The sequence below is a fragment of the Leuciscus leuciscus genome, assembly GCF_965113295.1.
Source record: "Leuciscus leuciscus genome assembly, chromosome: 19".
Classification (NCBI taxonomy): domain Eukaryota; kingdom Metazoa; phylum Chordata; class Actinopteri; order Cypriniformes; family Leuciscidae; genus Leuciscus; species Leuciscus leuciscus.
The window spans coordinates 18,054,317-18,076,570 of NC_138743.1; the positions used below are offsets into that span (position 1 = coordinate 18,054,317).

Genomic DNA, 22,254 nt, shown 5'->3' on the forward strand with positions numbered 1-22,254 from the left:
ACTCATCACCACAATTATGGATGGTACTATGAGTTTGTAGGTGGTTGCTTAGTTGTTACTTAATGTTTTAGTTCATTTTTTCAGGCAAAAATCCCTGATTTCAGGTAGAGTTGCACGATTAATTAAAAAGATCACGATCTCGATTCAAACACCCACGCGATCTTATTCCTAAATTACAACGATTCCGCTTTGTCTATTACATCTGTTTCACATCGCAAGCGTCAGTGAAAAAAATAACGAAAAAAACTCGTAATTTGTCGCTGCCCATGTTAATGAATGAGACGGTTGGCCGTCATACTTCCGACGTGAATGCTGTCATTCATTGATATGGGCAGCGACGACAAAACACATGCTGCTCACGCTCCGCTGACGCTTACAATGTGAAATTGTTTAAACCAAAGACTTTAGGGACTTTGGTTAACCTTTGAAAGTACAGTCATCACACTGCAACATTTGAATCTGCGTTCGCGCTGCCGCTGATCAGGAGAGAGCAGCTGCCATGTAAATGTACAGTATAAAGCAGCTTTACAAACAGTCTTATCAAACCACACATTATCATTATTTATGTGTTACAAATATTTAAATAACAGGGGATAAAAGTGTAAAGTTTATAGTTTGCGTATAAACAGTAAATCATCTTTTTAAAGTATTTTGACACTTGTATGTATTGTAGCCTATTGCTTATTGTTACGCCAGGAGGTGGTAAAAAGTTTTTGTCATTGAATCATTCATTTTAAAGATATATTAATAAACACCGATTCATCCAATAATGAAAGTCTTTTATGAATGAGACATTAAGACACTTTGTTTACCACAACACAAATCTTTTTTTTACATAATTTCTTTCAAATTTATATATTTTTTAAATACACTAAAGCAATGAACCATCTGTCAGAACCTCTAGTTTGCAAGTTATTTTGTTTGGTTGTCTAATGTTTTTTCTTCAGAATTGTGGGATAATCGCAATCTCCATTTTACACAAAAAAACCCCACAAATACATAAACTATTTCTCATGGATTTTTACATTAATGTTTTATCATCAAATGGAAATCGCTTGTCTTGAGCTATAGTCTATGGTCTGACCTTTAAAAAGAATGGCGAGGGGTTTGGGAGAGTCCATATGGACTAATATTAGCTACAGTATTTCTAAAATCAATGGCTGCGTGACATTTGGACCGGGAGTTTAATCAAGTGGAAACACACATCCTGATGTGAAACCCTGCTGCTGGTCCAGCAATCTGAACTGATAATCAACACAAGTCAGCTGTGAAAGATCTGTGAAATCTACATGCATTTTCAGAGGCAAGTTAATGTGTATGTGGAGGGGAAGAAGTGTTTCATTGTTTTAGTCCTGCAACACCCATACAAACCCATCCACTCATGTTGAAACAATGAAAGTTCAAGGAGTTTGTGCAAATGTGAAACAGAGAAACACTGTAAAATACCTCACAAGCTATGACTATTTGCATACTGTAACAGTATACACTAGTGTTCAAAAGTTTGGGGTCAGGTAACATTTTTTAAATCTTTTTGTCTCTTATGCTCAATTGTATTTATTTGATCAAAAATATAGTAAAACAGCAATCAGTATCGTATGCTTTCAAAGCTAGCTTGCTATTGCTAGCCTCTCTGAAACTGCACACCCTAGCTTTAATAAAGTGTGTAATTTTCATCTGACTAAAGCATACAAAACAGCCCATCCAGCATCAAACTGATGTCACTGGGTTAAAGCTGACATAATGGATCCACTCAGAGTGGACAATATTAGTCCAGAACCATGCAAAAAGGCTACTTTTCAACAATCCTGATGTCTACAGCATGCTAATTGGAATCCAGCCCAAATCTAAACAGACAGAGACAGCTATCTATAGGAGAGCGAGGGCAGTACCTGGACGACAGGGGGTCTCCAGCGCATGTTCTTCAGTGGTGCGGGTGTGAAGCCACAGGTGCCGGATGGTCTTTTCTTCACCATCAGTGTCACATTCTGAGGATCTTCCCTGAGCTTTTCCACCAGACTCTTCAAATGCCAGCCCACCTGAGAAGAAGTTACATCAGTTTACTCTCACAAAACCTGTCAAAAACATGTCCAGATCATATTTCACCCCAAAATCAAAACTGTGAAATAAGAAATTATAATTCACTTAATGAAAATGAATCCTATTTCCAGTACCAATTTAGGACAATAAGATTTATTTGCAATGGGGAACGACGTTCATAAAAATCGCACACATTTCTCATTACCATAATGCATTCTCATTAGTGTAATGCAGTATAAATAAATTATATATTATTTAGTGCTGGGCAAAGATTAATCGCGATTAATCGCATCCAAAATAAAAGTTTGTGTTTGCATAATATATGTGTATAATTATTTTGTATATATAAATACACACATATGCATGTATATATTTAAGATTTTTAAAAATGTATATATAAATTATTTATATTTATATATAATATAAATTATGTATAAATGTATATACAATATATACATGCAAATATTTCTTAAATAAATACATGCATATGTGTGTATTTATATATACAATATAATTATACACAGTACACACACATATATTATGCAAACACAAACTTTTATTTTGGATGCGATTAATCACGATTAATCTTTGCCCAGCACTAATATTATTTAAATCGTAAATGTAAAGATTTTTTATAATTATTTTGGGATTAAATGTATTTAATAATTCTGACTTTTTTTGTTTAGTGCCTTTATCTCTTGCAACTACGACTTAATTTCTTAACTTCTCTACTTATGCTTTCTCATAATTACATACTGTATTGTTTACTTTTTAATTCTCACATCTGTATTTCTCCTAATTGTGACATGTCTCAAAATTTTACTTAATTTCTTATTTTGAACTTTATCTCACAATTATGTATTTTTTATTTTATTTATTTTTTTGCTGTGATGCGGAAATACCCTTGTGACAAAAAGGAAACTTTAGCATACTTTTAAAAAGAGTGCTTATTACGGAAATAATATACTTGAAAAGAAAATATTTGTCACGTCTGCTCTTGTTTCATGTTTTCAGTGGATAATCATTACAATACTTAAGTGTGAAATAAATGTAATGATTTTAAAAACAATAAACACATTGTTCAAAAAAAAAAGTAATGATTTTGACTCAATTAAATTTAATTGTATTATAGTTTACATTAATACTAAATCCAATTAGTTGAACTTAACAGCTTTTAGACTATTAAGTACTATTAAGTGGGATTAAGTACATATTTATATATAAATAGAACATATTTATATTTCATAACTACTTTTATTGTCATTTAAATATGTTTATATAAGAGTATCTTGCCAATGTACCAACAAGCATTTATGGTAAACTAAAATATACTTTCATGTAATTTCAACTGAAACTTTTATGTCATGTATTTAAGTGTATTTACAATTACACATTTATAATGATGAAGTTGCAATTTAATGCATTTAAAAAAAAAATTTACTTTAATAATGTAATATCAAATAACACACTACAGTTAAAATAGTATGTACTCAATCAACTACTTTACACATGCTTTAGTATGTTAATCAAAATAAGCGGTTCTTTAAAACACGACAAAAGATTAAGTGAATGTTTAAAGTGTGTACTTAGTTGTGTTAGTCATGAAAGTGTACTCTAAGTTGACTTAAGTGACATTTTATTTCATTAATATTATATTACCTGCAAGTACAGTTTTTAAAACTATAGTTTTAAGATTTGAAGTACACTACAAGGGCACATTAAATACAATTAAGTGCACTTCTTTTTCACAAGGTTGGACTGGAAATTCAACCTGGACAGAAATGACCATAAATGGGGGAAAGTTGATCCTACTGTAGCTGAACAAATGCAGTCTGAATGGCTTTATGCTGTACAAACACAAATGGTTCGGCACCAGTGCTTTCACTGTAAATATGAGGTGAATAAAAAACAGCACTGATCCAAAACAATGATAAAGGAGTCCATAACAATATGGTTATCCAAAAGGCTTTTCAGCACTGACATATCTCTCTCTCCCATGGATCAGGTTTACTCAGTCCAACACAAAAGCTTGCTTCCTCTCACTCTTTTAGAGCAGATTATTACCCATGATCCTCCTCACTATCATGTGACAGATGGATGGGCTCACCACTGTTTGTCTGTTGACTTGTATCACCTCATCGCCTGCATGAATCCGCTGAGTTCTGTCCGCTGGAGACTGAGGAGTGAAACAGAGACAGACATTATTAATCAATTGAAGTAATGCTCTGTTTCTTGTTTTGTGGATCTTGGCAATCTATTATACACAGACTATAAAGTGACGTGAATGATGCTGGACATTAATGCATTAACAGCAAAACAAGTCACAGCGATCTATAGTGAGTTAAAGAAGCTCAGCTCACATTTTCTGTGGTTCCGGTGATGACGTGAAGTCCATCGTAAGTGGATTTGATATACATCCCCTTCAAAGAATAAGCAAATAACATGCAGTTGTTACACAACGAGCACAAACATACCAGCGGGTCGTGTGCAAAGACTGTTGACACTCACCAGTCCCTCGCCTGGTTTGATATTGGGGATGGGGACTTCCTCCAAAATGGTCATGTGAGTCTTCAAGGGGTCAGAGGTCATTCTCATGGTGGAGTCACAAATGCCAGTCAAAACCCGTGCCTTAAGTAAACAGAAAGAACAGTGTTGTGGTACTTAGAATCCATCATTTGGTTATGATAACGTATCCAGAACGATGGCGACATTTTTGCAAAATTATATTAAGTTGCTTCATGCATATTTCGTAGTTTTGTGTTCCCAGACCTTCAGATTGATGGCAGAAGATCTGGGCTGTGTCCGAAATCACCCCCTATACCCTTTTTGTGACACTTTTTGTGGGAACAGCCATTTGTAGTGGTGTCCGAAATCCTAGCGGACGTTATCGAGTACACTCATTCAATCCCATGATGCACTGCAATAACGAGCGTACAACCTATGCAAGCTAAGCAGCTACATTACACCCATAATGCACTTTGAGGGTCATGTCGAATGAATTCCCGCGTCTGACCAGAAGATGGCATCTGCAGCTGAATCATCCATCCATCCATTTTCCAAACCACTGGTCCAATGAGGGTAATATCCTACAGGTATAAATTGCTTTTTGATTGATTATTAAATTGTTTAATAAGGTTTATACATGCTAGTTTCCATGACAGAGTTCAAGATAAATGGTTTCATTACTACTGGAGCTGCCAGTTTGCTAAGCTTCAAATTATTATTAAACTGCAAGCACAAACTATGCAAAAGCATCATCCCTTCCGGCGAACTCAGTCTCCGAATTCACTCACTCGTTTTCATTCACTCCTTCAAGTGGACTATATTAGTGGAGTAATGTAGGGAATAGTGAATGAGGGTATCGGGGACGATTTCGAACACAGCCCTGGACCCATCGCAGCTTTCATTAGCCAAGTGACCGCCCAACAGGACATCTGACCGACATGTAAAGCAACCAATCATTAAGTCGATGTCCCTTGGATAACAGACCGGCGTGCATCTAATAAATGATTAATTTAAGAACATTGTGCAAGTTTACTGCAACAATGGCGCATCGGACTTCTTAGTTGATCCTGATAAGCGCTCATTGATACAGTTAAACACGGCGGCTTTCTTTTTCCATGAGGGGGTTTGTCTTCATGAACGCAACACACACATCTTCCGGAAATCCTAGATGATTCAACCAATCAGAGGACGACTTAGAAACTACCAAAGTGTTTCCCATTTTGTGTGCCTTAGACATCAGATGTTCAGCCAGCGGTCCGTGACATCTGAGGCTGAGACTACATATTTTGCAAACGCTTTCAAAGTGGTGCTTAAAGTTTGATCTGAATATGGTTTTATTATGTTGGTTAGTTCACGGCAGTTGGGAAATTAAATGTTGGGTGAGTGACAATGTTTTTCCTCAGTTAATGAAAGTCAGTTGGTCAACATATTGAAAAGGCAACATATTTTGGAGTGACATGGCTTTATTGTGCATGATTACTGAAACTGTTTTTCTATTCTGTTGACATTACCATGGCCTTGAGGAACTGGATAAATGATATTAACCAAAAATCAAAACTTATCAAATCCCATCCAATCAAATCCCAAAAGAATAAAATGAAGTATTGCTAATATAATTTCTCACTGATTATATTTCACTTGAACACACTTGCATATCAAGCTAAAGTAGGAGAATGTATTTTGTATGTGTATTTTTTTTATAATTTTTTTTGTAATGCCTTGCCCCATAGACTTCAAGTGCACAAGCAATTTATGCTAGTTTTTACAAACAGTCCAAATTATTGTATTGCATCCAGAACATTCCTTTGATGAAGACTGTGAGAGACTGTTATACACAGGATTCTCCAGTGGTTTCTGAGGATAACATCTCCACACTTACAATGAACCCAAATGCATCACAGATAACAGCTGAATCTCTGACCTGAGAGAAGTTTGCCTGCCTGAATAATGTTGCTGCTTCATGGGAATTCATAAATATACTGTTTGTAAAACGACGGACGCCAAGACTTTCTACTTACCACTTCTAATATCTTCTCCTCCATTTCAAACACAGTGCAGTCCTGCAATTAAAAAGGGAGGATTCGTATGAGACACCACATTATGTTGAGTTCCCACAGGAAAATATGGAATGGTAAACATGAAATCAAAATACCAAAGAAAGTATTTAAGAAATGTAATATAAGGATTCGAAATCTGGAATGTGCTGACAAATAGATGGAGAAGGGCCTATCGCCTGTGTTTAATTATGGTTTAAAGACACGTTTGACGGGATAATTGCTGCAGAGTTTGGATTGTGGTGTTTGAGAGCTTTGAGACTATGAAGAGCAAAAACAGAGCCGAGACATCGATCACAGTTATGAGCCGCCCATCCCCACTGAGACAGCCTCAGTAAAACCATATGTTTCTCTGTGCTTCAGGAGACGTCTGTGTGTAAAGAGCTCATAAAGACATACCTTAATACACTCTTTGTATCATTAAACATCCTGCAAACTTAATAGCTTAAAACATCCTGATTATAAACAAAGCGTTTATTTAATCAAACTCCAAAAACAGCTTGTTTTGATACTGGGTGACCTGTGACGTCACACTCGCAAATACATTTGCATATTCCTGTCTCCAGAGCAAGACATTAACGAATAATAATACATTTTCGCCCCACCCACTGGCGTTCAGTCACTTAAGAGCTGATGTTTGACTACAATGGATATGAGCGTCACATCAAAAGCAAATAAAACCCATTATAATCACTGACGCTGTCTACACAGAATGAAGGTTGAAAATAATCGTTTTTCTGCATATATATATATTTTTTGTGCAAGTTGCAATATTATTTTTAGTTTCATTGACATACTGTTATATTTTTGTTCATATTTTGAATTAGTTTTTTTATACATATTTTCCGTTTTAAGAACGTTTTAAAGAAAGTTTAAAGTTTTAGCAGTTTTGTTGTGTGTTGTCATTAAAAAAAAAAGTCTATATAGTATTCATTCATTTTAATTGATTATTTTTGTTTAATTTAGTTTCGTTTGTTTTACTGCTTCAACAATGAGATTAAATGCTTAAACGAAAATGAAAAATTTTGACTTCAGCAATTCTCTGAAATAAAATAAGTTTAAGGTTATTTATATTTTATTTCAGTTAACCTTAAATTCAGAAGTAAAGAAAATGTTTTTTTTTATGGTTGCAGTTTTAGTTTTAGTTAACAATAATGACCTCGGTAAAATGTGCATTAAATGTAATAATATTTTACACAATATTTACCAAAAAAGAAAAGAAATTCTGCATTCGATAAAGACTGAATGATTACATTATTTTTTTTAAATTCAAAAATAAACATTTCTATTTCAAACAACAGTAATGATAAATTGTAACATTAATAATGTTTTTGATTGTACTTTTGACTGGTTTAATGCAGACTTGTTGAATGTGTCTAATGGTAAGAGCTTTGACTAGGAGATGAATGGATCATTAACACAGTAACAAACCTTTTGGACAGTTGTGGTCAGTTCCAGACAGAGCTGAATGATCTTGTTCTTGGTTGAGGTGAAATCACTGATTCCTGTGAGGGGGGTCCTGCATGCAAAGACAATAGAAGTGTAACTCATCCGACGTGATCAAATGTTCGTGAATTCTGGTATGTGTCGTTTCAAGCCCAAACATGCAGTGCAGTATATATGTACGTGTGTGTCTGAATGCCAGCAGTCTGTCTGACGTCACGAGGAAAGATTTAAGGTGTTTTGACTGGAGCACAAAACCAAAGCAATAGTTGGTGAGACAGCTGCCAGTAAAAATGACCCTGAAGTTATTTTGCCGTTATGGTGTTTAAAAACGCTGTCAATGACCCTTGTACTACAATTCATAGCTAATAAGAAAATATTATGTCAAGCTAGCAAATTCCCACTTTCCCAGTGAAAATTTCCACTTTTCCTAACGTGAGTAGAATTTCTTTTAACGTTATTTTCAGAACATTTGCTCCGAATGCTAACAGAGTCTGTAGAGAAAGAAATTGTGTGTGTGTGTGTGTGTGTGCGTGCGTCTGTGTAAATCTCACATACCTGTCAAGCCAGGCCAGCATGCCCTTGGCAGCCGCTATCAGCTCTACCACAGCGGTGAGGAACACGTTAGGTGGTTTGTTTGGGCTTACTCCATCATAAGAAGGATTTTTCCTCCGTTCTGATGCACAGTTGTGCAAGTTATTGGATGCTGCTCGCATCTGACCTGCCAGAGTCTTCAAGTTATCAGTCTCCACACCACAGTTCTGCAAAGAAAAAAATATTGACTTTTTACCGTTTCTAAAGAAAGTGGTGCTTTTCCGTTCAAAGGTTACTGACACAATGCTAGGATACTGGATGTTTTTAGCATGTTGCTATTCAGGTTTTAATTGCAACTAAATGAAAATGTGTTATACTTAAAATGTATATTAAATGCAATTAGTTAAACTTAAGAGTGCTTTTTTTGACCCACTTAAGTAGGACTTAAAGGAAAAGTTCACTTAAAAACTAAAATTCTGTCATCATTTACTCATCCACCAACTGTCTGGTTAACGACATTCTTCAAAATATCTTCTTTTGTGTTCAGCATAAGAAAGAAACTCATACAGGTTTGAAAGAACTTGAGGGTTATATCATTTCATAATGATACCGCCAAATGAACTGACAAGCATTTATGGTAACTGAAATATACTTTAATGTCATCTTATTGAAACTTGTATAACACACTTGTAATGATGAAGTTGCAGTTTAGTGTACAAATTAACTTCAAAATAATATTGAATAACGCCATTGTTAAAATTAGTTAGTTAACACAAAAAACTTTTTTTTTTGTACTTTAAAGTGAAACTTTTTTTTTTGACAAGTTAAGACTTTATTTTACAGTGTCCTTGCTGCATGCACTTACTATAGTAATAACAGTAAATTATGCATAATAACAAGCAACTAAACACAAATCAAACTCATCCTTACCCTATAGTAGGTACATGTTGTTAATTATTATTGCTTAGTACTTAATCATATAATTACACTGTAACAACGACACCATTAAATAAAGTGTAACTCGTGAACGTGTGTCCTCTAAGGTTTGTGTAAGTGGCCTTTCATTTCATTAATATTATATTATTTGCAAGTGCAGTGTTTTGTGTTTACTACAAATGAACATTCAATACAATTAAGTGCACAAGGGGCTTTCCTTCAGTGTAAGTTTACAGTATTTTTTTTTAACCATTTTATTGTCAAGCTGAAGTTTATAACTTAGTGGTTTGTTAAAATACCACACTATAAGCTATAATATAGCTATAATAATAGTCATGCTAATAGTACCACTAATAAATGCCAAGCTTATCAAGTGCTAAAGCAGTTTCCATTTGTTTATCTTGACTTTAGTGATATGAAATGAAGTATCTGGTATTTGTAATGCCATGTGACAATGTCTACAGCACATGGGTCATTCTCACAACCTTTCCAGCTAAAAAATCCCATCACATTCCACTGCACTGGTCAGAGCCGACGCATGAACATGGTCACTGCTCGACTTCAAAAGAATTCCTGAAAGCCGTCTCTAGACCCAGCCAGACACTGACCGACTGACTGTTTGCATGGACTTGAAGTCCGCCAAAAAGTGCAGAGACTTTGGCCTGGTCAGTGACAACAACACAGAATACAGGTGTTTGAGAGACATATTAACCAGCACTGAGTTCAGGAATGATATGGGTGCACTTCTGGAATCTCCCCCTGTTGTTTTTGTATAATGATGAAGCTTTAGCTATGATGAGTTCATAATGTCCGAATTCTTAAAGCAATAATAAAGGGTAATCCATCCTCCAAATATTCATTTCATGCTGCCCCCCTCAAAGATGAGGAGAAATAACTGTGCTAGAAATTAGCCGTAAAAGCAGAATCTCCCCTGGATCACAGTCTCCTGGGTGTGTTTAATGTTGAACGAGTTCTTGAACTATTCTTTCAAAGCTCATGAGGTGTGTTATCATCAAGACAGATGTCGGGCGTGATTCTGGCCCACGGCAGATTTTCTCAGCCATCTGCTGTATTTGTAATTATGAGAAATATAGTCACATTGTAAGAAATAAAGTCACCTTTGTTAGATGTTAAGTTACATTGTGAGATAAGCTCGCAATTGTGAACTACAAATACATTCGAGAAATATAGTGAATACCAATTGTGATGTGTAAATTTGAAAATATAAGACATTAAGTCGCACTAGTGAGACATAAAGTAATTGTTACAAAGTCGCAGTTGTGATAGTCACAATAGTTACACATAGTTGAAATTGTGATTTATAAAATGTCGCAATTTTGACAGTCACAGTTGTGACGTATAGTCTCAATTGTTACATATAGTTGAAATTGATATATTTAAATTTGCAATGTGACAGTCGCAATTGTTACATATAATTGAAATTGTGACATATAAAAAGTCGTAATTGTAAGTCGCAGCTGTAACAGTATAAAGTTGCAATTGTTACATATAGTTGAAATTGTGATATATAAAAGGACAAAAATACAAATATTCAGGTTAACCATGTTATTTATTATTGGTGAGCTGTTAGTTGTTTTGTTGAGAAAAACTAGTTTTTGTATGCTTGTAAACATTATTTTTCTCTTTGGTTTGGAATGGATTGTTCATACTCTTATATTAATAGACACGCAATAGATTCCAGATGAAATGGTGTCCATGGATTGAATATATTTTAGTTTTTTGCTTCTATTCGGAAACTTCCCTGTCTGTGCAGGAGCCACATCAGAAGTATGTGGTCATGCACATGCGCAGCCTACTAGCCTAAAGGAAACATGACTGTGATGCCGATTAAACATATTTATATCATCATGGTATTTACATGCGACTCCATGGTTCTTCAAAGGACACTATGAAATTACAATGCCTAATAAACATAATACCGTATCCTAAGAACCATGGTACTTTCCTGCAGTGGACCCGAGCCAGAGAGAGTTGGGGAGTTTAGCACGTCCTTAACGCTTATGAAAGCTGTTTTTAAAAATAACCAGAGACCAAACAGATACAGAGCGCTAAGATGAGGCTGAGTCAATCCGCTCGGCGGAAACTACTGGAACAATGGCGTGACATATTTTCCTGCACTAGCTTACTGTGTGTTTGTCTGTATGAGTTTGTGTGTGCGTGAGCTGGGCGGGGGGGGGGCTCTCTGACAGGTGGGTGGGTCACATCTGTTTCCTGCTCTCCAGGAGATATCTTCCAGAACACCCTACCCAGGAGTGCTATAGCTGACCTCTCACAAAGTCAACACCGCAATGTCTGTTACAGCCTTCATGCTACAGCTCCTCTGTGGTTCTCCGCTCACCACTGCTTAGAACAGGTGACATATAAACGAAAAACGGTCAAACTTTTCTCAACGACATCCTTGTGAACAGCAACCCGGTCTAACAGGTAGAGCTCCGACATACAAACCTTCCTTTTACTCTTTGCTGCAGGCATATTCTTACAAAGAAACACACCTTTTGTGCAATTATGGAGAGATGTATAGCTCGCCTAGTTCATGATTAGTTCACCCACTGTCATTTGCTCACCCTCATGTGGTTCCAAACATAAACTCCAAAAAAACACCATCAAATAATGGTCCATCAATGTTGTCATGGTCATGTTTTGTTTAATTCATAGTCATGTTCTGTTTAATTGTCTTGGTCTGTTTAGTTTCTAGTGGTTTCGCCTGAGTTCCCATTCATTAATTAGTTGTCATGGTTCCCTGATTAGTTCACACCTGTTCCCTGTTCCGTTGATTATCTTTCCTTGTGTATTTAAGCCCTCAATTTCCCTCAGTTCAGATAACTCAATTTGGTAAGTTGGGACAACATTTGGACAAAAACTTAAGAATCTAAGCAAGGTCAACAAAACAACTTTGGTGGTTGTGTTTTCCTGATCGTTTATTTGTCACTCATCTTCTTTTTATGTAAGCATTTTGATTATGATATTATTATATTAAAGATCTATACTACTTCGTCAAAACAAATTAAAAATAAAGCACTAAAACTAAACCCCCCAAAATATTTAAATTGCATATTACATTTTTATATATTTGGATTCCACTTAATGTGATGCATATTTATAAGTCATACATGAATGAAATGGGTATGAAACAGATAAGAGTTCTGCAATAGTACTAATAAATGGAATGTGTTTTAAATACACAATCACAGTGTTTATATATATATGAATTATTTCAATCTCATGCATTTTAACTTTATAAATACTGCTGGTTTCACAGCAAGCTGTTTATACTTTTAAACTGAATAAATTGAATTTTCACAACAAACAGATTTATGCTGATTCTAAGCCATTTGAATAAAAGCATTTTGAATAAATGATTGTTTAAATAAAATCAGACATAGATGCAAACAGTTAATAAAAAAATTAAAATAAAAAAATATGCCATGACCAATATGCATCACTCTAAGATTATTAGTTAGTTCTAGATTCGTTTTAAAAGTGTTATTCAATTATTAGGTAACACTTTATCACTGGTCCACTTTAGATATTTCACTAACTATAAGTAACTTTCCAACTACATGTCAACTAACTCTTATTAGGGTATTGTTAGGTAAGTGTTAGACATTAGGGTTCGGGTTAGTAGAATAAGTTGACCTGTAGTTGCAAAGTTACTTATGGTCAGTAGAATGTCTAAAGTGGACTATTAAATACAAAATCTGTATGACCTGCATTTCTTTCCTCTGTGGAGCACTAAAAGAGATCATAGTCAAACTGAGTTGTTTGGTATTATATTGATTATTGTTAATGTTAAAAACTTTTAGTCAAAATTGGATGTTTATAGGCTACATTTTATTTAATTGTGCATCACTTCATGAGGGTGTGTAAATAATTTGTGGGTGAACTTTCCCTTTAAGACACATTTGATAGTGTTACATATAAGCTTCCTTATTTAAAAAGTACAATTTGAACGTACAAACAAATTGCACAGAAAAATTGAGATAGAATAGAAAGTGTCTAATCAGTGTCTCTTCATGGTGCAGTCTCCTATTATAAAGTCCTGTGTCAGTCTCCTGTCCTGAAAGAGTGGTCTCTGAATGGACACAGTGGACACTATTTGTTCCAACTGACCCTCCCTATTCATATCCAGCACAATGTTGGGACAGAGCGACAGCTATAGCACGGGTTCTGCGATAAGAATCAGCACTGCCTACAACTTACAACGATCCACACACATCCTCAGTTTAATATAGGCTGAATGTTCATCTAGTCCACCATGTGTTTTTAAGGTGCACTTTCTGGTCATTAAAACTGCCTGAAAGGGGAAAAAAAGAGAGTGGGGGAAGTCAAGAGGACATTTAGGGAAGGAAGCGAGAGCGAACAGCTGATCGGAATGCCTGGGAAATCTCTGCTTTCCTGTTCATGGCAGTCTCCACCTATAACACAGCTCACGCTGGCGAGAAAGTTCTCTTGAATGTTAGATGAGGCCATTTGTGTTAAGCTACTTGTGTTCAAACAGTTGTTTATTGTCAACAGATTTATGTGGCCTGATTAACAGTAAAATACGGTCATTTTAGAGGCATGTGACTTACTGTAGTTAGGCTCTGTAATTAGCTCAACCACTTTAGTCCAACTCACAAACATATGACGATCCTTTTAATTATTCACACACACAAAAGAACATCTGACCAATGATTCAATGATTCTTTCTCAGAATTGCGAGATGTAACTCTGAAAATTCTTTCTTACAATTCTCAGTTTACATCTGGCAATTCAGACTTTTTTTAAACTCAGAATTCTGCATGTGTGTGCGGGCAGATCAGTTGTCTAAAAATTCGTGAAAATAGAATTTCGAATTGTAAACACAATTCTGAGGGAAAAAGTCAGAATCGCGAGATATAAACTCACAAATTCACAATTGCAAGAGAAAAGTCAGAAATTGAATTGTTAGATAAAAAGTCACAATTAGCTTTTTTATATTTTTATGCGGAGGCAGAAATATACTGAAGCGCATGACACGCAGGGAAAAAAAGTATAGAGGCCACAAATGAACAATTCGTTCCCAGGACTTACTAATATGTCCGCGCGTTTTACTAATTGGTTCACTCATTTTAAGTAAATCATGCACACAATATAATAATTCATTTCTTCGTTTCTCTCAGTACTAAACTGATTTATTTTCCGCTGCTTTTTGCGCTTAAACAGTTAAATATACAAAAAATAATGTCAAAATGCCTGTCTTGGCAAGTATTTATGTAAACATAGTCAGTTTTGATTTATATGAATGGAAACAGTTGAGAAAGCAAATGCATGTATAACAGTATAATGGATCCATGCTTCAGCTCTTAAAGTGACAGCAGGTATAATAGTGACAGCCTAATATACCTGCTGCCAAATTATATTAAAAATATTTATATGGCAGTTTTTCCCCATGGTATATAGGGGCTTTCACACCAGGTAGATCTAGGAACTCAGATCTACCTAGGGCCATTAGGTCCAAGGGCCATTTTCCTGGTTGCATTCACACCGCTGTGATGTAAGCCGCGCTTGTTATTGTGACTTTTATTTTGACCGTGAGGGGGACTTTTATTTTGACGGCGCTAAGAACGCCAGAGCTTGAGCATGCAGCACTCACATTCTCCATCAGTTTATGATCTGTTTAACAGTCCTGTCAAATACGTTATTAGATATACTGTCTACTTTCTTTGTATAACAGTTACTTTCAAGTCACTTTCATTTATATAGCGCTTTTAACAATATGGATTGTTTCAAAGAGGCTTACAGTGATAATAGGAAATTACTGTAACAGATTGTTTAGGCTTTACTGCAGCTCTAGAATAAAGTTATTGTCCAGCTAAAGTTAGTTTTGATTGATTCACTTCCATTGCAAAGGTATTAGCGCATGCCGTGTGGTTTATGTCCAATGTCGCTAACAGAGCAGAAATTCATAATCATGTTTTGCTTGGTCCAAAGTTGTGTTGGATTTTCTCCTTAAGGTTGAGAGGTCCATCTATCACTGTTTTCCATGTTCGCAGAGTTAGTTCGTAGAGTAAATATATATATATATATATATATATATATGCTATAATCTGAGTGTTTACACTGCCTTTTTAAAAATGGCGGGTGCTGGTGTTTCGCGTGCGTTCGGCCAATCAGTGTACACTAACATAACTGATAGTTCCTATAGTGCTGGGTTAGACTCTACTCTGAAGTAGGAGCTCAATTAGTTACTCCAAAAGGAGTTCCTAGAACTAAACTCGTTCCTAGTTCCTGCGGTGCGAACATGCCAAAAACGGGAACTTCCGCCAATAGTTCTAAGATCTATAAAAAGCCCCTCATGTCAAAATTGTGGCCAGTGAAAATGCTGAATATATATATATATATATATACCATCTCTCTGAGAAATCTAATTGGATGTGTGGCAGGAAAACAACATCTGATTGGACAGGAGTGAGCTGTTGGGCAGATAAAGTACTGACCAATGCACAGAGGAGATCCACAGCCTCCAGAATCAGTTCCTGATGTCCTACACGGGTCACCGCCAGCTCCTCCAGATCCTGATGCGAAATCTTCAGAAGCTGCTCTCCATCGATCTTCTCTCTCTCGAAGTTAGAAACATACTGCTGGAGACTGTCGTCCAGCCCTGACAGACAGACAGAAAGTGAGAATGAGGGCGACAGAACACAAAGAAACTCTTTCAGGGAGTGAGCGTGGATCCGCATGTGTTTTGACACCACAAGTGTCTGTGCAAACATTGAGACGTTGAGTCAATATAAGACATTTGCACTAGTCTGAAGAGTCCCGCTTCTCAGTGTTTCTCATGTACAAGTGCCAGTTAGCTGATCTGAGATCAGATCATTGTGATATAGGAGTAAAGGAATAAAGCAAGATCACACTGTCCTGTGGTTTATGTGAGTGAACTCCATGTGTGTGAGAAAATGCAGCCATGCTGGCGTTACTTCCACAAACACACAATCGGCACATGAGTTGTGTCTGACAGACGGCACAGCATGTTGCTGAAAAACTCGTCTCTTGGCAACTTTGCCTGTGACTTCCCAGAGAAAATTATGTCAATTTAACCCTTTCATATGATCTCATGTACAGCTGAAATGAGAGGAAAAATAATAAATATAAGGGTTGGCATAAATGGGTGAATATCACAAACAAATATCACAGAGTTGGCCATATTTCACCTAAAAGTCAAAACGACAGTAATAAGAAATTACATTTTATATTAATAATTTAAAAAAAAGTATATAAGCTAATAATAATAATAATTAAATAATACATATATATAATAATATACAATTTTATGTAACTATAAAAATATTATACAATTATTTAAAAATTATATTATAAAATATAAAATTCACACTTATAACTGTAATGCAAAAAATAAGATTTATATTGTAAAATGTTCATCATTGTATATGTTATATGCTGATTTCAATTAAATATAGTATATTGTATTACAGTCATTAGAATCATTGCTCAAAATTGTTAGAATTACAAAACAATCCTAAAGCAAATCGTGCCCACTGACCTGTGCGTAAATTCCATAAGGAATTTTCTTACCAAATGAGCAATTAATGCTTGAAATTCCACCATCATATTTAATTAAACAGTAATCAAATTAATCGCCATATCATGTATTAATTTGTTTAAAGTTTGATTGACTGCTCGTCACAAAGCAAAATTATCCTTAAAAAACACTGCAACATTTTTTTTATTTGTTGAAAATAAAGATTATTGAAATATGTTTTACAAGATAATACTATTTCAGTCTTTCAACTTCAAAATTTCACGCTTAATTCAATGCATTACTTGCCGTTTCTTTGTAGTCGTTTGTTTTATAGCAATTTCTGAATGAAAACCATTTCAAAATAAATCCTACACCTTTTTTTTGCAGCTTAGGCTTCATTACAACTTAGGCTTTATGCATTTTATGCATATTTTCTACATATTCTTTTAGTCACACTTTAGATTAGGGTCCAATTCTCACAATTAACTAACTATAGTCTTAACTACAACTTTTGCCTCAATAAACTCCTAATTACTGCTTATTAATGGTTAGTAAGGTAGTTAAGTTTAAGTATTGGGTTGGATTAAGGGATGTAGTATATGGTCATTAATATGTGCTTTATAAGTACTAATAACAGCCAATATCCTAGTAATATGCATGCTAATAAGCAACTAGTTTATAGTGAGAATTGGACCCTAAACTAAAGTGTTACCATTCTTTCTATCTTGGAAAGAAATGACCCGGACATGTTTGGGTAAGTTTCACTCTTTGACTCATTTGAATGCATTTCACTGGAAGGCTTTTGCAAACCAAGTCTGGAAAAGAAACAGTTAAAGTTTTCGCCCTCTCAGTTTTAGCTGAAACTCTTGTCTGAAGGGGAGGTGAGCTAAAAACAGCCTTCTGTCCTCTGTTTGCGGGACCGCAGTATAAAAGTGGCTCTTTGTGGGGGGTAGAAGCCCCTTTTAAAATCAAAGAGAAAGTGAGAAAAGGAGGCAAAGAGGGGTCAAAGGGCAGAGTTAGGGACTCCTGAATACCCCCACTGAGAGACAACAGCTGCATTTTCTGAGCTCAAAAAGAGAGACACAGTGTCAATGGAACCAGCAGAGAAAAGCTGCCACATACGAGAAAGAGTCAGCAATAATGGTCCACCAATGTAGTGAGAGCAAACTAACTTCAGCTTTTGTTATCTCTAATTCTCAGGGTATTTCGGTAAAATAAGCTGGCAAGGCTAAAGGGATGCAGGCATGTGCCGTTCAGAGTGATAACATGAACATTTGGTGATGAAGAGTTGCTGTGCTGTGTGGATGTCTGTAAACTGGTGAAATGGTTAAGTGAAAAGGCAGGTTAAGTTTCTGACAGAGATACATTTCCAAATCAGAATCAGAATAATTTTCCTCCAATCTTAGGGCTTTGACAGTCTCACGGTTCATAAGAGAAATTTGAAGAAAACAGAAGATGAAAGCAAATGTCTTTGGATGGAGAACTGTTTACATGATCACATGCTCTGCGTGCCTTCAAATCAAACATTAGTTCACCCAAAAAAAGATCATTACGATCCAAAAGGACCAGAAAACACCATATAAGCATCATAAATATAACCCATTCGATGTATCTTCTCATGATTCATTCCAAGTCTTCTGAAACCACAATAGCTTAGTGTGAGGATTTCAAACCATTATTCACTGACAGTCTTCTCTTCTGCCACATCATGTCATATCAATCTAAATAAGGATGAGTATGATAAAATAATGACTTTTTAGGATGTTAACTAATAAGTGGAAGCTACCATCAAAAGATATCTGTTGAAAGCTGACCAAAATAAAAGTCCTCAAGAAGGATCCCTGTGACAACAACTTCTAATCTTGTTTAGAAAAATGCCTCAGATATAAACACTTACCCTGGTGGGTATATTTAGCTGAGATAATAATGTTCACAGTATCTCATGCTGTAGCAGTTCGGAAACTTGAAAGTTGGACTTTTTTTACTATTAATGCATGAGGTCTTTTACGCGGGCTACATGGTGGGAAACAGCAAAGACTGTATACACAAAGATAGTACACTCATATTACTATGAATGGGAGAAAATGCAATGCAAAATATGGTGGAATAAGTCCCGCCTTCTAAATAAAAGAGCCACTTCACCCTTCGCAGTGAGTTTGATTGACAGGCGATCTGACCAATCCGCCATCCACCAAATCCGCCATTTTGTCCAACTAAGCAGTCAGGAGAGTGAGTAGATTAACATTGGTGGATTAGAACTTGAAAAACGGTGTGTACTGACGTCTTTCCGCAGTTGAAACAACATTCCTTCTGACGTTCATTCATATTTATTTGATGCTATAAATTAACTAGAAGGAAGAGATGATCGGTTTACGAGCAGCTTTAACTGAGGCGCTACAGCGATCTGTTACGACACATTAAAGAGCCACAAAACGGTAAATTTCTTTAAATGGGGTGGTTGATTATGATTTCACTTTACTAACTTTAGTTAGTGTGTAATGTTGCTGTTTGAGCATAAACAACATCTGCAAAGATACAATGCTCAAGGTTCAAAGCAAAGCGAGATATTTGCTTTTAAAGAAATTGCTTTTTAAGTACTACAACAAACGGCTGGTAGGGACTACACGACATTCCTCCCGGGTTAGTGACATCACAAACCCTACAATTTACATAAACCCCGCCCCCCTGAACAAGATTTATAGATTATCAAGACATAATATGCTAATCAATGACTAGAAGATAACTATACATCAGCTTCATCAACTAACCATTCAGAAATGTCCTGTTGCTTCTACATGTTGTCACTTCTTCTTGAGTCTCTCCATCATTGACTCCTTTGACATCATCTGACTCCGGTTTGAACATAAAAGGCTAAAAGTTTTAGAAATTTTCAGTGCATGTCTGTGTGAGGTAAAATGACAAAAGCTGTTGAAGCTCCGCCCTATGTGCCGGGAGCAGCAGCTCATTTGCATTTAAAGGAACCAACACAAAACGGTGCGTTTTTGCTCACCTTCAAAAAGTGGCAACTTTAACATGCTATATAAAAATATCTGTGAGGTATTTTGAGCTAAATCTTCACATACACACTCTGGGGACATCAAAGACATATTTTGCAACTTGTGGAAAGGGCATTATACCACCCCATTAAAAAAGGACCAAATTTGAAAGTTGAGACTTTGTTTCATATCAAAACTAACCTGAACCTGCGCTTAGGACTGCGCATGAGCACTAGCTGCTGAAAAATACGCTTTTTTAACGCTATTTAGCATTAGAAACTACATTTATAAGACAGTTATCAAATATGTTACCCTTGACCACAAAAGCAGTCACATGGGTATTTTTTTTTTTATTGAGATTTATACTTCATCTGAAAGCTGAATAAATAAGCTTCATTGATGTATGGTTTGTTAAAATATGACAATTTCTGGCCGAGATACAACTATTTGATAATCTGGAATCTGAGGCTGCAAAAAAATCAAAACATTGAGAAAATCGGCTTTAAAGTTGTCCATTTATGTTCGTGATTGTGCTGCATTCTCTCACAGAAATAAATGTTTTATATATTTACGGTAGGAGATTTACAAAATATCTTCATAGAACATGATCTTTACTTAATATCCTAATGATTTTTGGCATAATAGAAAAATCGATCATTTTGACCCACACAATGTATTGTTCGCTATTGCCACAAATATACCCGTGCGACATGTGACTGGTTTTGCGATCCAGGGTCACATATGACATGTAATCATAAGCTTGGTGATCAGTTTTGGAGAATGTAATGTTTCCCCATTCAAAGAGATTGGATCTGCACATTAATGAAATAGCAGCCCGAGAGGCGTTTCAAAGATGGCCGCCAAGTGAAATTACTTGCCTTAAAGCGACTTTGGGAAAGAGACACTGCAAAGCTCTCTAATCGTATCCACTGACCCCTCTTACATTCAAATGACTAACAAGTTCTAAAGCTCCGTATCAGAGAGCCGAGGCACCTGCGTTTCAGTTACAAATGAGAGAGTAGAGTGTCTCTCTTTCCTCCATGGCCTATGTTTCCCTCCCCGTCCCCTGTCCCGGTGGAGTCTCTCATTAACAGAGCTGGCCTGCTTCCCATGAGAGACGGGCACTGAGAAAGTCAGCTTGTGTACAAAAGGCAGTAGCAGTGTGTATTTCCAAAGCTATCCTACTGAGCCTTTGGAAACCTGAAGAATGTTTATTGTTCTCCGTGTGCGACTGAAACTCTTCCAAGATTCCGAAACGGTCCCGAGCGTTACTCTTCCACTCCATATCGAGCCCTGCAGGAAGCATACGTCAGTCCATTTTTTGCCCTTTAGAAGAAGTGTAAGAAGGGAAGTATGCAAACAAAATATTTTCACCTAAAACAAATCATGCATCACACTGAGGACTTCACAGACTGTCCTCCCTAGTGCCTGGTCAAGTAGATCCACAAATATCTTAATTTCAAAAGAGAATTAATTAATTTGTATCGCAACCACATACAATTTTTTTTTTTGATTTTCCCACTAGTACTTCCAGTACCACTAAGTAGCCACTTGCACTTTAACCTTCCATTGAATAACCATTCAAATGCCTCTCTGTTGAAAATCCAAGCTGTATCTGCATTAGGAAGCACAACAAAGAAACAGTATTACAATACTCCAGATGTACTTTTCCCTCTAGTCCATAAACACACATGTAAGTATGCTAATTCCAGCTAAGTAATGCTAATATCAACACAATGGAAGTGCATGGCCTTGTTGTATATGTTGTTTACAAAACCTCACTTCTCAGTGGGTAGATAGATTTACCTTCAATTGTACGTGACATTAAACCAGAGGGTTGTTAATCACATGTTTTTTTGTTTAGTTTTTTTTGCTGAAAGCAAAGCGCAAACCTCGCCTCACCGACGATTTCAGAAAAATCATGATTGCGACAAGCAGTAATCTCTCACAACCCAGCTAACGTTCGAGCAAGGTTTTCTCAAAGTTGTACAACTAAGTGCACTTCTTTTTCACAAGGGTTGCAAACAACTCTCCTTCTTTGTTTTTCTCTCAGTTACAATTGATAGGCTAATCGCTCGGTGCACTAACTTACCACACAGCTAGATGTTTAGCCTCATAGCTTAGCCTATAACCTAAGCAAATGGTCAGATATAGTTATATAATTTCTATATAAATTATACATGTTTGTTTGACCAGGCATGTGGCCTTAGGCAGAACCGAATTATTG

At 36.0% G+C, this 22,254-nt stretch overlaps 1 protein-coding gene across 1 annotated transcript in view; it reads right to left on the bottom strand.

Moving 5' to 3' along the window:
- cnksr3 (cnksr family member 3) overlaps positions 1-22,254 on the bottom strand; it is a 69,574-nt gene that overhangs the window by 41,481 nt on the left and 5,839 nt on the right. Inside the window, exons 2-9 of the mRNA XM_082147765.1 lie at positions 15,989-16,152; positions 8,598-8,800; positions 8,028-8,115; positions 6,561-6,602; positions 4,546-4,665; positions 4,398-4,457; positions 4,145-4,213; positions 1,890-2,036 (exon numbers count right to left, since the gene is read on the bottom strand). Of these exons, the coding sequence (XP_082003891.1) occupies positions 1,890-2,036; positions 4,145-4,213; positions 4,398-4,457; positions 4,546-4,665; positions 6,561-6,602; positions 8,028-8,115; positions 8,598-8,800; positions 15,989-16,152 (893 nt within the window). The remainder of the gene's footprint in view (positions 1-1,889; positions 2,037-4,144; positions 4,214-4,397; positions 4,458-4,545; positions 4,666-6,560; positions 6,603-8,027; positions 8,116-8,597; positions 8,801-15,988; positions 16,153-22,254) is intronic.